Source organism: Gekko japonicus, unplaced genomic scaffold, assembly GCF_001447785.1.
Source record: "Gekko japonicus isolate JY-2015 unplaced genomic scaffold, Gekko_japonicus_V1.1 scaffold155, whole genome shotgun sequence".
NCBI classification, from domain to species: domain Eukaryota; kingdom Metazoa; phylum Chordata; class Lepidosauria; order Squamata; family Gekkonidae; genus Gekko; species Gekko japonicus.
In genome coordinates, this window is record NW_015167534.1 from 590704 (window position 1) to 606531 (window position 15828).

The window sequence follows — 15828 nt, forward strand, 5'->3', positions numbered from 1 at the left end:
GCAACCGGCAGGGCCCACTGCTGCTCATTTGCATGCCCATCCCCCACCTGCCTGCCTGCAGGCACTCCATCATACATGTTCCTAGCCATCCACACTGCCCAGCATAGTCAGGGAAAAGGCATGCAGGCATCTGTGAACATTGGCAGTGAAAGGGCGCATGAGGGGGTAGGGGAAGGATACATAGGCATGTGGGTTGGTGGGTACAAAGGGTGGCATGAGTGAGGAAAGGGCCCCCTGGGCACTCTCTGCCCAAAGCCTCCCTAAAACTGGAACCGGCCCTGGTACAGTTCCTGCGAATGCTCCTGACTGCAGTCTCTGCACCTGATGTTGCTTCCAAGGTTGTTCCAGACTTTTTGCTGTTTGTTGTTTTTTCTTCCGAAAGAAAGGGATGAATATTCTAAGTTAACTAAGAAAATAGTCAGTTTTTTATTCTTCTAATGTCATCTCGGCCACTGGTCTTTACCAGAGAGTTTTCCATTCTACTTCTGTGTTACAGGTGGCAGATCAACAGGCAGCCATGTTTGGAGAATGTTGTTTTAATCCAGGTGATGTTAAGGTTACCATGGGGACTGGTTCATTCTGGGATATTAATACTGGAAGCAGAGTTCATGTATCTAAGACAGGTAAGCTTGTATATTTGCATACTGAGTTGGTCGTTGATAGAAATGATTATGGACACTTTCATTTCTAAAATCTTTCCCTTGTTATATAAGAAGGGTCAAAGGATAGATATGGGAATGTATGAGCATATACTATTTAGCCTGGGAACTAAGGATAATTCTGTTATCATGGGATTGGGAGTTAAGCTTCATGAGCAAAGACTACATATAAATCTTTTCTGCATTTGCCCTGCCGCTTTGGATTTTCTCAGTGTTCGAGTTGAGGCAATTTAAGTCCACAGCAAAACAGCACCCGGGGCAACAGCAGGCTGAAACCGAAGGGAGGTAATATGATGCAGAATGGGGGGGAAAGCCCAGAATAAAAAGAAGGTTGAATTCGATTTTAGTGCAAAATGGGGGGGGGGGCCTGGATGAAAAAGAAGGTTGATTCGAGGACTTCCGGTGGACGGGAACAGTGATGGTGGATGCTCTCCTCACAACGGAGGAGGGTGAATCGCACACCAGCGGCCTGGTGGGGTGCCACCTCAAGTGACACCCCCGCGGAGCCTTTGCGATAGGCTCCAGGTCAGGGGGCTTTTGAGGGGTAGCCTCTTCGATGGTGTAATGCCAGAGAATTGAGGCTCCCCTCTGCCCCGAAGGACCAGTCACTGAGTGGCCCTCGGGCACAAGCTGGACTGACCGGGACAAGCGCCAGAGATCGAGTAGAATGGCGTAAAATTGAGCGTGGTCAGATAAACTGGCCGACAATGAACCTGAGTTCAGAATAAAACGAAGCAATTTGAAAAGTGATCCCCCCCCGCGATCGAAAACAGAGATTGCAAAGAGGGACGCCTCTTTTGCGAAAGCGATAAATGGACACGAAGGGGGGGAGGGGAGGAAGTAAACCGAAAGTGTCTTGAGAGACTTATCTGAATCGCGAAGTCGTTGGGTGAGTTTTCCAAGTTTTGAGGGAGTGGTAGAAACTGTAAACAAAACGGGAAAGATGGCGGCCCAGCAAAGAAAGTTTAAGACGAAGCCGGGCAGGCAGAGTCCGAGGCCAGAAGAGGGAGCAGATGTCCTCAAACCCCTGGCGGATATGCTTAAGCCAGTGATGAAACAACTCGATGGTATTAACCAGCAGCTGACTGAGATGAATAAAAATTTTGCTGCACAGCAGCTCCAGCTGAACGAAACAGAGAAAAAAGTGGAGCAGGCAAACGAGAAAATTAAAGCGATAGACACCACAAGCAAGAAGTTGAAGAAAAGGATGGGAGAGGTGGAAATGAAGCAGAATTGCCAAGAGAATCGAGTTTTACAGCTACAGATGGAAAAAGCTAACATGGTTCTCAGGTTTCAGGGGGTTCCTGAAACAGATCGAGAAGACTTGAAGAAGGTGCTCAGTGAAATTATCGCTTCAGTAGTAGGCTTAACAGCGGATGAATTTATAAACGAAATGGAAGTAGCCTATAGGGCATACTCCAACTACATTAAAAAAAAAGCCTACCTGGAGAAGCTACCTCGGGAACGGAAGAGGACTCTGCGGCAGAAAAGGGTGCAGGACCTGCCAGAGTGGTATACAATTTTAGGGACAGAAAGCCGAAGTAAAGGCAGAAGGACTTGGAAAATGGCCTTTTGAAGCGAAGACTAAGAAGATGATCAGAGACTTCTCTCATAACAACTAATAAAATAACATATAAACAGCGAACTGTTATAAGCAAGAACTCTACAAGTATATTGTGATAATAACTCTAACATTACTAACATTTTAACTAACAGTGAAAAGATCTACTCTTGGGGTTTTAGTTTAGTGTGGTTTGCTTTCCTTTCTCCTTAGTTGTAGTCCCTTCCCTATTGTTTCTTTGTAGTTTTTGTAGTTTTGCAAAATAAAAAAAAATATCCCTCCGGGGATTTATAAAAAAAGAAGAAAAAAAGAAGGTTGATTCGATTTTAGTGCAGAATTGCTTGCAGGACACTGCGGTGAACATGGATTAAAAGGAGAGTGCAGAAAGGGCCATAGTCTTGGCCTGAAGCGAGGGGAAGGATGGATTGGGGGGGGGGTACTATGTCTTTATTTTTTAAACTTTGCACTCACATTCTTGTAAGTAAACATTTTTCAACATGCCTGTCTTGTACCCAAAAAGGAATAGTCAAAGCAACTGGGTTTCTTTTTATGAGGGAGATTATTTTGGGCAGCTGTGCAGCCTTGGAAGGGCAATATGGGACAATGTAGCTACTAAAATTTCTGTCAACAAATGTAATAAACTGCAAACCCGTGAAAAAACCTTTTCCTTCCACACTGGTCCCCACTCTCTCCCCTAAGCCCTTTCTCTTCTCCCCTCTTTCTGTACTGTCTCTCACCTCTTCCCCCTTTTTCCTCATATCTAGTTTTGCTCTTTCTATCCCCGACCCACCTGTTTCAACACTCCCTTACTATGATTTCTCTATTTTCTCTCCCCCATTTCCCACTCTCTCCCAGCCCTTTCTCTCTTTCTCCTTCCTCAAAATGCTGCTTTCCCAAAACCTCCAGTGATGCAGGGAGTGCCTAGGCCCAGATCCCAATGCCTTGGTTGCTAGGCAACCCATATTGCCAAATGTAATCTCATAAGATGTTGCAAGATCTCACTTGGTGTTCTCCATTGAGTTTGTTTTATTTTGAACTTCCCACAGTTGTTGTTTACTTTTGGGATTTTTCCATAAATGAATGAACATTTTCACTTCACTAAAGAACATCTTTGAAGGCCATTTAACAACTGATGCTTGTACTTTTAGGCTTATATCCATTGGTTGGATGGAAGATTGGGAAAGAGCTGACCTACTTAGCAGAAGGCAATGCTTCTGATACTGGGAATGCTATAAAATGGGCTCAGGACTTAGGTGAGTAGCTTTCTGAGCCTAAAAATAATGTAGGCTGTAAAATGCCATCTATGATTGTGTGATAAGCTTCCAGATTATAGGATATGCAATTTTTTTCTTTATCAGTTCATTCAAATTTTTTTTACATTTTTGAAGCTGAAGCCACTTGAAACATCAAATTGTGTTAAAAGCTTAAGACAAATATTAATTAATAAACTGTTCTTAATTACAAAACGTAAACTGAAAAAATAATGTGTAGTGTACACTTACTTGATATTCATTCGTTTTTGGTGGATGAAAAAATCTTTTTAGGTTTTCACTTGCTGACACTTTCTACCTTTGAACAGTTAGATTCAAGTCCAGTAGCACCTTAGAGACCAACAAGAGTTTCAGGGTATAAGCTTTCGAGACTCAAAACTCCCTTTGCCAGACATGAGTAGGAATGGAGATCTGAGTCTTTATCACAGTCAGAAGGTGGGAGGGGTGTTGTAAAGAATGCTTGTAAAGATGCAAAGGTACAATGTATATTGTAATCAGCTTGATTAGAGCAGAGGGGAAATGCTTGGGGGCAGAAAGGTAGCATCTGTAGTGGGATAATTTCTTCCTGTTCTAGCCATAATTCTAATTTATCTAGAAGGTGCCTTGTATATATTTTACTGATGATATTTAAAAGGCTTAAGGGCCTGTAGTTTGCTGGATCATTTTTGTTGCCTTTCTTAAAAACAGGAACTACTGTAGCAATCCCCCACTTCTTTGGAATCTGACCAGTTTGATCAACGTAGGTGAAAAAAGTTGCAAGAAATTGCGCCTACCAGTCTACATTCTCTTTTAGCACCTCAGGAGTTATTCCATATAATCCAGGGGCCTTTCTGTTTTTGAAGCGTGCTGTAACAGTGTTTCGTGCGCCTCGGCATCTAGTCATGCCGGCCACATGACCATGGAAACGTCTTTGGACAGCGCTGGCTCTTTGGCTTGGAAATGGAGATGAGCACTGCACCCTAGTTGCTAAAAAAAATCATTATATCCCAAACGGGAATTTAAATCCCCTGCCAGTAAAATTTGGGCTTCCAGGTGTTCAAGTGAAAGGTCTGTTATATAATTATCGAGTGCAGACCAATTTTCCTCAATAAGTGACTTATTCGCTAGGGGTGGGAGGTATGCATTTATAATAATCAAATTTCCCTTCTCCCATCTCACCAATAAAACCATAGCTAGCTGAGCCAAATGAGGTTTCAACACACAATGGACCTTAAGGGAAGTAGAGATGAAAATGCCCAACCCTCCCATTAGTCTTCCCGGGCCTTTTCCTGGAACAGCCTCTAAATTATAGGAATAAAAACCATCTAGTTGGAGGGTTTCTGCCAACCACGTTTCCTGTAAAATGATAATGTCAAAGTCACGCTGAAAAAAAGGAACATCTCTATACGAATGGAGGCAGCGTGACCAGCCAGCTACGTTCCAAGACAAAATTTCAAGTGGCTTATTTATAGTCTCCATATGTTGCAACAAAGATAGGAGCACTTTTCTCCACTGGGTGGGGTGGGAAGATCCATTATCCTACATAGTTCAAGATTGTCAGGGTGAACAATGAGGTTAGAATTGGGATTTCCTCTATTAATTATTATAGTTGGTCCCATGAGGGGGAAGTCCCTTCACCTGCGATCTTCAAAGAATTGATGGAATTAGAGCTGACATCCATTTCCTTCTCCTTGGCATCAGCAGACCTTTTTAGATCCTTCAAGATAGACCTAGACGTTCTATCAATGTCTCTTGATCATATATTGGGAGTGATGAAAAATTCGATAAGAGGTGCTTTTTGACTTCCTCTTCTGGCCAGCCTAGGGTCCAGATTTTTCAGGCCATTCCTACTGTCGCCAAACATTGATGGCAATTTATTAGAGGTTCCTGCTGTTGCCAAACAGTGATGGCAATTTATCAGAGGTGGAGGAGGAATTAGAGGGCTTCAAATCCAGTTCCATCAGAAGAAGAGGTAAATTTGGAGGAGTTGGTTGATCTAAGATTGCTGCGAAGTTTGTAGATTTTGCAGCTGTCTCCAAATAATGATTTTAATGGCCTTCTCATGGCCAGCAGCTTTTATATTCAGAGCTATCCTCCAGATTTGGAATTTTTAAAATGTCTTCGTAGCTTAATCCCTAACTCCACATATCTGGAAGCATGGGCAAATAGGTAAGAAGGAATTGTGTCTGTACAAAAGTAAAGTAGAAAGCATTCATATTGTATAGGGCCCACTAATCTTTCCATCTGGATAAGGTCAGTAAAGTCAGGGGCTGTCCTAAGAAGGGAAGTCAAATGTCCCTTTGCCTTCTGTTTAGAGTGCCAATTGATAAATCTCCCCCTCAGTGGAAAGACATTTATAACAATACTTTTTGAGTCATAGACCAATGAAAAATAATTTTCCTTAAGGACATCTGGCTTGTTTAGTGGAGCAGTAGGAGCAGTATGCTTTGTGGGAGTACTTATGAGACCTGCATTCTTGGCTCCATCTGATTCGTTTGGCTCCTGGGCATACGCTGTGTTTTTAATTGTAAAGTCTCTGCCCCTCTCCTGCAGCAGAGATACAAATTCTCTCTAATTAAGTGAAAATTGTCTGCAGAGATTCCGCCATTAGAGTTGCGTGATGTGCTAGCAACTCCATCTCCTCAGAGTGTCTGAATGATTGTATAATGCTTGAGCGGGGGGATATATTACATTCACGGAATTCCTTAGAAGTAGCCTGGATAGACGGCTACTTCTGACTCTACTGACTCTAGCACCTCCTCCTCCAGGCATTCAAATCTGTTTTGTAGCTTTATTGGGGCATAAAAATCTTCCATCTTAGATTGTTTAGGAGTTGGGGATATGTTCTCTCCTTGTTAAACTCTTTTCTTCTGCCCCACTTGATACCATTTATGTAAAAGCCCGTCATGATGTTGATTCGAATGTTCAGGTTACTTGAACTTTCTTGTCAGATCTCCCCACTCACCTCCGTCACTTTACAATTTGAAGCTTTAGGTCCTACCACTTCTATGAAACATACATTTAGAGTAATAGAATAATGTCTCCTTTTTACAAAGCAGAGTTCAATTTAAAATTGAAACACTGGTCTCAGCAGTGCAAGTTTCTTATCTTAAATAGTTTGTTGCCAGCAGGTCCTACTAATAATATTCCAACATAGTGCCAAATTAAGCAGACTCTAGTTGGTAAGCTAAAACATTTAGCATTCCTTCTAAGGCTTGGAAAACTGCCCAGTTGCCCAGCTGTTCAAGTAGCAAAATATGTTCTCAAGCATCCTGTAGTGCTAGATAGCAGGTAACAGATTTCAGACAAAAGAAAGTTGTTGTTTAAAACCTTAAAGCCTTGAAATCTTCGGAGCTTCTAAACAAGCCGACTGGACCCGCCGCACCGGAAACCGGAATTATGTGGCTGTAAACAGTGAATTGTTTGGTGTGTTGTGTGTTTAGGATCATGACTAGAGGCATGTAGATATGTTTGGTGATCTGTAGGATTCTGGTATAAAGTGGTTTTTATGCTTCTATTATGTATTTGTACAGTAGGGTCTAGAAAGTGTATTTCTTGCATGATTGGTTCAGTCAAGTTGATGGTGGGGTGTAAGCTGCTGAAGGCCTGGTGAACTTTCTCCAGTGCTTCTTTCCCATGTGTCCAAATGATGAAAATGTCATCAATAAATCTCAGGTACAAGAGGAGTGTTAACTGATGGGAGCTGAGGAAGTGCTGCTCCAGGTTAGCTATGAAAATGTTGGCGTATTGTGGTGCCATGTGGGTGCCCATGGCTGTCCCATTGATCTGAAGGAATAAATATTCACCAGATCTGAAGTAGGTATGACTGAGGACAAACTGGTAGAGCTTGGTAGTGAGGTCTGCCATGGCATTGTCAGAGATGATGTTCCTAATAGCTTGTAGTCCATCTTTGTGAGGGATGTTGGTGTACAGAGATTCAACATCCATGGTGTCCAAAACAGAGTCTCCTGGAAGATTGTTAACAAATTGTACACCAACTTGCTTGCGTCCATTATTGCCTTTTGAAGTTGCCCAGAGAGCCAGTTTGGTGTAGTGGTTAAGTGCACGGACTCTAATCTGGGAGAACCGGGTTTGATTCCCCACTCCTCTACTTGTACTTGCTGATGTGACCTTGGGTCAGTCACAAGCTCTGGCACAGCTGTCCTTGAAAAAGAGCAGTTTGTGTCAGAGTTCTCTCAGCCCCACCCACCTCACAGGGTGTCTGTTGTGGGGAGGGGAAGGGAAAGGAGTTTGTAAGCCGCTCTGAGATTCCAAGTGAAGGGCGGGGTATAAATCCAATCTCTTCTTCTTCTTCTCCTTTCCATCCCAGTACCTGCAAGGCTGGGGAAGGGATAAGGATGCAGAAATTAATCCAAGATGGGTAGCCCTGTTAGTCAGTCTGTAGCAGTAGAAAAGAGTAAGAGTCCAGTAGCACCTTAAAGACTAACAAAATTTGTGGTAGGGTATGAGCTTTTATGAGTCACTGCTCACTTCTTCAAATACAGCATTAATTCAAACTAATCCACATATCTTGTGTACCTTGCACAGATCTTTTTACCAATGCTGAAGAAACATCCAGAATGGCATATAGCTTGGTCAATTCAGGAGGAGTTTGCTTTGTTCCATCTTTCAGTGGATTGCAGGTAAAGCTGATGTCGTTTTATTATTATACTTCCCAAAATATATGTTGGTCCATTGGAAATCAGTTTTGTTATAATCTCTGACTCTTTTCATAATGATCAGGCCTTATTCTAGAGTGTATGTTTGTATAAATCACATAAGCACAGTTTTGGATTGCCTGGTGGTGTGTTTAATATCCTATCCCCCCTCCCCATTTATGGAGTTTGTTTTACTGAAGTCTACAGTAACTTTGGAGACTTGCAACAAATGTGGAATTTGCTTTCAGTACTTCAGAAGCTTGAGCCACTTCCTCTCAGGCACTCAAGTGTTAACTTAAAAATACCTTTTAGGGTTGCCAGATCCAGGTTAGGAAGCTTCTGGAGATTTGGGGATGGAGCCTGGGAGGACCTCAGTGGGGTACAATACCATAGAATCCTCCCTAAAGCATCCATTTTCTCCAGGGGATCTGATCTCTAGAGTCTCTGGAGATTAGCTGTAATTGCAGATGATCCCCAGGTCCTGCCTGGAGGCTGGCATCCCTACTTTTCTAAGGTACCCTCATATTCTGAATAGTTTTTCAAGGTTCATATAGTTTTTTTTCCAAAGTACTGTAGCAGTAAATTTCCAGAGTTGTAAAAATTTGGTCTGATCCTTCGTTTTCACTTTGCTTAAAACTGTATTTTTTTTTTATATCCCAGCAATTACTGTGATGTTGTACCAAAGTATTTGTTGTCACATTACACTGTTTCCAGAGGACTGAATGTTGCAAGGGCATAAAGATTCTGCACTAAAATAACCATGGAATTTCCCACTTCAGTTGTTCACTTCTCCCTACAGGAATAGGACAGGGGAAGATGTGACCCCAGGGGCTTCTGTTACTCTCTTCTTGGGTACAGTTCCCATTCTTTTTTTTTGGGGGGGGGGGTTTGGAAGTTTCTCATCAATCTTTTTTCTCATTATTTTTTTCCTAACTGTGAACAAACCATTTAAATATTCATTTGTGAGAAAGAAATCCTTTTTAGTTTTAATCCATATTGAATGTCACCATGCCACATCAAGCCTCCTGCTATAACTGATGATCATCAATTTGTCTTTTGATACCTTTTTGTGAATTTTGAGGTTCCACCCATACAAAGGTGCTACTCTTGTTGTTCATCTATATACTTGTATATTCGTGTTCTGCTTGCTTTCCTCTTCAAGGAAAAATACACAATCCAAACTAGACTGGAAATTTACTTATTTGCTTCATTTATACCTCACCTTTCTACACAAATGGGATCCAAAGCAGCTTACTTTATTCTTGTCCCCTCAAATTTTATCCTCACAAAAACCTTGGGAAGTAGGTTAGGCTCAGAGTAGGGCTGCCAGCCCCCCGGTCCAGGCAGGAGTTCCCCCGTTTTAGTGGGATACTCCCCACAACTGGCCAGCTGGCTGGTGGGGGGAACCCCACCTGCAAATGCCCCCAAACATGGTTCTGCTAACGTTGCTCAGCGACGCTCTAGTTTTTGGGCACTAGCCATAGTGAATAAAGGTGTCTACAGCCAGTAACTGCTCAGTTGCAATTCTAAACAGGCAGATTCAGGGGAACACGTTGGCCTCTTGATTGGCCCTTCATGGTACCTGGTTGGCCTCAGTATCTGAGGCAGGATTGTGGACTTGATGGGCACTGGTCTGATCCAGCAGCACACCTCATATATTCTTATCAAAAAACAAATTATGCAAAATGGCAAAAGAAATTATGCAATCCTGTAACAGTAGTTAGGATTTTTTAAAAAGCAGGCTACACAGAGTACTGAATATAAACCAGAAAGTAAGATTAATATCCATCATTCCAGAAAAAAACCCATTCTAATCATAAGCAGATTTTCGAGGTACTATATTAAAGTATATTCTGAATAATTAGACATTTAAGATCTATATGCTGCCTATTATAGTCTTAATTTTCTTCTTACTATGCTGCCTCTTATTGTCATGTGTAACTTATTTTTTATTATGACTTGTCCATTCCTAAACATTGGCAGGCAGAACATATTCATGCATATCTTAATTTCATACCTTTATTTTAGATCCCAGTGAACGACCCTTGTGCATGTACCTCTTTTATGGGGATCACATCCTCCACCACCAAAAACCACCTCGTTCGAGCAATGTTGGAATCTATTGCTTTCAGGTACTTCGCCAGCTGTGTCCAACAACAACATGATGTCAGCTATGGTTGGATCAGGCTACCTGCCAGTGCTGTTATTGTCTGATGGCTTGTCTTTAGTATTGTGATTTTAACTGTAAACTGCCTCAAGCAGGATGGTGAAGAGGCAGCAAAGAAATAGAAAAATAAATATTGTAGCTGAACTCAGGTTTTCCCTTTCCCCACACAGTCTCATATACTTTGGTATCAAAAATCCAGAAAGCGATGTTGTCATCATGTTAAGGGACTTACTAAGCCCCAGTATCTCTGGTTCCTGTGGTGTTCTGAATTCACATTTGCAGGAAAATATACCAGGTCCAAAACTACCTTGTCTGGGCTTCTGTGCAATTGTGTGGATCTCCACTGGAACACCTGTACACAAAAGTCCAATTATTTGTAAAGCAAACAATTGAAATGCATGTACAGGTCATGGCACACAGAGCCCCTGCCTCATAGAAGACCGCAGAGTGTCAGAAACTAGAAGGATTCTTATTGTAATCCCTCATCCCCATACCTGTCTTCACTCTGCCTGGCTTTGATGTGCTGTTCTTCCAAATCTCTGTTACTTTTTTCATGCCTGAAAAGACATTTTACTTTGCGCCTTTCAGTCTTCTGCTTGCACCTGATCTAGAACCTCTATTTGTACTTAGAAACTACCAGACTAAAACCCTCTCTCTTGCATCCTAACCCACTGCATGCTTACCCTAGTTTCTATTGTAAATTTCCTATGTGGATACTTTAAACCTTCAACAGGCTCTGTGCCTGTTGCTTGCTCACTGTGCCCTACTTCCTCTTCTGTCTTCAAAACAGCTGCTAGAGCATCTCTGAAAACAGGGTGCTTTGCTCCTTACTGCCCGGTTTTAAGTTCAAGTTGAGCAACAAGAATTTCAATTCTACTGTGGCATCACCACGGACAACAAGCAGTGGTTGGTGAATAATAAAACGTTTCATATGGTTATGTTAACCCTAAGTAGTGTGAGTGCGTCATTTTGATTGATGAGAATGGACAGTGGGTCCTGTACACATATTTTTAAAAATTGTTGAGATACTAACTGGCTTTCCTACTTCCCATTATCTAGTAAATATTGATTATTACCTGTGCCTCTTGCTATTATGGATAGGAAATACGGGTACTATAAAGAGTTGAGCAGACCCAGTTTGTTTCATAATAGCTCACTTAAGCCTTTTGTAGAATCTTAATGATCTAGCTAATTTTGAACAAACTGTGGTGTCTTGGTCATTAAAATTGCATACTGTACTTCTAAAGTGAGTATCACTTGTATGTAAATGCTTTCATTTCTATTGAATATTTTCTGTAAGGAACAAACAACTATATGAAACCATCACAAGAGAGGTGGATGTTCCAACTACATACATTCGGTATGTATTATGTGAAGTTGTGCATTTTTTGTGAGTTTGTATAAAATATGAGTGGTTTCCAAGATTATTATTAAAACAATATCCAGTGGAATTTTGTCTTTTTACGGAATTTGGTTCAGTCTCTGGACTAGGTAGTGAAGCTTTCTAACTACCTGTATGTTTTCTACCAGCTTATTGTCAGCAACCTGGAGGGAACTTAATACATTGCAAACCTGTAGAATATATCCCTGAGCTTGATGTCCTTCAGAGCTTGTGCATTTCACTGTAGGAGGGTTAGGGGTGTGCATTCGGTTTATCTGAGCTGGGAAAAAACCCTGAAAAATACCTTACCAGTATTTTCCAGGTATTTTTCAGCCAGAGTATTTAGCCGGCTATCCGATATGGCCAAGCCTGAAAAATCCCGAAAATATTCAGGATTTTTAAGGGCTGCCGGATAGCTGGCATTTAAGGGTGCTTGAAGTCCCTTAAAGTGCGGTGGCTCAAGTGGTTAAGACACTGAACTGCAGGCTGTGGAAGGTCAGTAGTTCAGCAGTTCGAGACCCGGGTGACGCAAGACGGGGTGAGCTCCTGTCTCTAGTTCCAGCTCCTGCCAACCTAGCAGTTCGAAAGCAAGAAATTGCAAGTAGATAAATAGGTACCACTTTGGTGGGAAGGTAACAGCGTTCCGGGCGCCTTGGTGTTTAGTCATGCCGGCCACATGACCACGGAAACGTCTTCGGACAGCGCTGGCTCTTCGGCTTTGAAATGGAGATGAGCACCGCAACCCTAGAGTTGGACTTGACTGGCTTTTGAGCAAGGGAACCTTTACCCTTTAAATACCTTATGGGTGAAACTGGCTTGGAGAAGGCATTTAAAGGGACTGCAAGCCCTTTAAATGCCTTCAAAGTTCAGCTGTGGCTTGCAAAAGGCATTTAACAGGACTGCGTACCCTTTAAATACCTTTTCCCCCTCCACTGGAAACAATAGAGGATGGGGCACCTTCTTCTGACCCCCCTGATCCAGTCTTTTTGAAACTGGGGGGGGAGGTTGAGGAGAGGGCACCAGCAGCTATGCTGCAAATTTGTTGTCTCTACCTCAAAAAACAGCCCCCACAGAACCTCAGATACTCCCAGATCGATTCTCCATTATACCCTATGGGGACAATTGACTATTATGGTGCCCACAGGGTATAATGGAGCCAAAAAAAATTGGCCATCCTGAATATTTACCAAATCCAAATACCATACCAGTATTGGGATTTAGGAATATCAGGAAATACTGATATTTTGGGGGTTTAATATACCCGAACCTGAAAAATACTGGGGGTATTTTGCACACTTCTAAGAAGATACAGGAGTTCCCATTCACATGTTACAGTACAAGAGTGAAAGGCAGAAGTCCTTATTTTTCTGTGGGGCAAAAAAGTCTCCCCTCCCCTTTCTTGCTGAGTACAGATAATGCAGGCAGCACCATTCATTAACTGAAGTGGTTGTCTTCTTGGCATGACTGTAAGTCACAATGTGCTTTTTATTGCTCCAGAGAGTATTTGTAGCGAAAGATGGAAAATAATGCAGCAAAGGCACAAACACAAGGAAGAGGTGCTGACATTGGATTCTGTTGGTTAAGATCAGTGCGCCAGATTAGAGGATGTTGTATACAGTATGATGACTTCGTGATTGAAAAGATGATGTTCCACTTTATCTTCTAGAACTGCTTACTGTTCATGTGCCTTTTTCCATTTTTTGCCTTTGCTAGAGGTATTTAATCATTTAAACCAGCCTTTCCTTTTTATTTTCTACTTTCTCACAGAGCTGATGGAGGTGTCAGTAAGAACAGTTTTGTAATGCAGATGACTTCTGATTTAATTGACAAAACAATAGACAAGCCTGTAATTACAGATATGTCTTGTCTTGGAGCAGCTTTTTTAGCAGGTCTTGCTATAGGTATGTAGCAATCTGAATGTTAACATTTATTTATAAAGTAAGAGAGCAAGCATTTCCTTATGTTTTATGAGTTATTATAATGCCTCCATTACTTTCTGCAGTTGGGACTGGAGTATGAAATATTTATGTTGTGTTTTGGGTTTGTATTTTGTATTAGATGCTGAACTTCTAATAACCTTTTAAAGCAAGATTCAGACAACAAACTTCAGTTGAGGCCTTGCCTCTGTATTTCTAGTAGCATATTCTATCTAGTTTTCTATCTACATGTTTTTATAATTATTTGACTATTGCACACCACATTTCCTTAAATATCTGTTTTGTAAAAACATTACTGTTGTATACAGAATAAATTCATGAGTCTCACCTGCATGCATGGAAGCCAATGCCCTTTTCTAGCATGACTTATTTGAAGCTTGATGATTTATTCAAGTAGTCAGCTAAGACCTTCCTGTATTTCAGATGCTATTATACATTTTTTTTTAATGAACATGGCTGAAATCTCTGGAGTTGGCATCCTAGGCTGATTTATTTGGGAATAAATTCTGCTGAAATGTTATGGAACTGACTTTTAGTTAAATGTATTTCCATCTGTGATCTACACAACACTTTGTTAAGATGGCTTTGAAGCACTGATTTAAGTGGGGCTAACAATCTAATCCACCAGTAATGCAAGCACTGAATAATGAACAATATGTATCTGTCTCCTCCATGGTTGTTACAGTGTTACAAGGGTCTTAAGGAAAGTAATGAGATTCTGTGTTTATCCTTTCTCTTGTATTAAAACTTTAACTTTGCCATAATGGTCCAGGAGACAGTAGAACATCTGACACAATCCTTGGTCTTTCCTGCATTTGCCCAGAATTTCTGTGCTGGCTGGCATTTGAGGTTATCTTAGTGCAAAAGGGTGAGGCTTGGTGACCTATACAGGCATGCTTGAACCTGTTGCTGAATCTCAGAGCTAGTCAGATGTAAGAAGTGTATATTGTGTAGAAAGATCATGAGGAGACAGGAAAGAATCCCAAGACTGGAGCAGGCTTGCTATTCTTTATCTGGGTTTGAACTAGCATGAATCAAATTACTTCTCTGTAGAGAATAAGCTATGATGGGAGATCATGTATGTAAATGCAAGAGGCTTTATATGTAAGTGGGACCTCCTTGGGGCCTGAAATGTTGTCTTAGTAGAACTTTGGTTTCATGGAGTGTACAGGTCTATACACGAATAGCACACATTTAACTCTAAATTAAATACGGAGCTGCTAGTGTATGTGCTGTGGAATTAGGGCCTGGATTGAGCCTCTGTTAAATCTGTGACTGATTTCTATAGTAATTAGCTTCTATTGTTGAATCTTTGGTCCTGTTTCCAAAGAGGCTTCAGGACCCTGCTAAGTGCTGTGGCCTTTTGGTACCGATAACCCTGTACGCGCCTTTTGCCTTACATGACTTTTGCCTTTTGGAATGTTTATACATTATCAAATTCCAAACAGAGTATCTGTAACTAGCTTCCTTGACTTTCTGAGTCAGCCTACCTTAACCCAGCTTTCCTTGACCTTCTTGACCCCAGAGATAGAAAGAAAGAGCTAACTTTGTTACATACATCAGAGATGTATGTCAGGGGGAGTTCCGGTGACTGCGAGACTGCGCAGTCAGACCGAAAAGAGCCTCCGCATCTGTGCTCCAAATAACGCTAAAAAAAGATCAACTAAGGACTCTTAAGATAAGAACTGCTTGTCGGAAGGAATGGGGAGGCCAAAAGGAGGGAAAGCAGCCAAGAAAAATATCAAAGAGTCTCAACAAACCGAGAGAAACATGCTAACTTCGGATGAAGACTCTCCTCCCCCACTAGAAGCTGAGTCAGACGGTGAAGCTGCTTGCCGACAGACTAAAAGGAAGCGTGAGGACTCTATAACCAAAAAAGACATACAGACTATGTTTGTTGAAATGAAAAAAGAGTTCAAAGACAGCATTACTCCAATCCACCAAAAGCTTGATGCTATGAACTTGAGCCTTACAGACTTGAGGGAGAGAACAGAACAGGCATTGAAGCAGACTGCTCAAAATTCGAAGGAAATAGAGAATTTAAAGACTTTTGAGACTTGGAGCAAGTCCAAAATAATATTATTGGACACAAAGGCCCGCGAAAAAAAAATCAAGCTTAGGGGAATTTCCCCAAACTTTGCCTTACAGAAAGATCTCGCGGGCTCTTTAAATGAATGGCTCCAAGAATTACTGCAGCTGCCGGCTCCACCAATTT

The 15828-nt window shown here is 41.6% G+C and overlaps 1 protein-coding gene across 1 annotated transcript in view; it reads left to right on the top strand.

Annotated features, from left to right (window-relative positions):
* GK5 (glycerol kinase 5 (putative)) overlaps positions 1–15828 on the top strand; it is a 39778-nt gene that overhangs the window by 21972 nt on the left and 1978 nt on the right. The window contains exons 10-15 of the mRNA XM_015413471.1: positions 497–623; positions 3369–3473; positions 8019–8113; positions 10157–10260; positions 11596–11655; positions 13444–13577. Of these exons, the coding sequence (XP_015268957.1) occupies positions 497–623; positions 3369–3473; positions 8019–8113; positions 10157–10260; positions 11596–11655; positions 13444–13577 (625 nt within the window). The remainder of the gene's footprint in view (positions 1–496; positions 624–3368; positions 3474–8018; positions 8114–10156; positions 10261–11595; positions 11656–13443; positions 13578–15828) is intronic.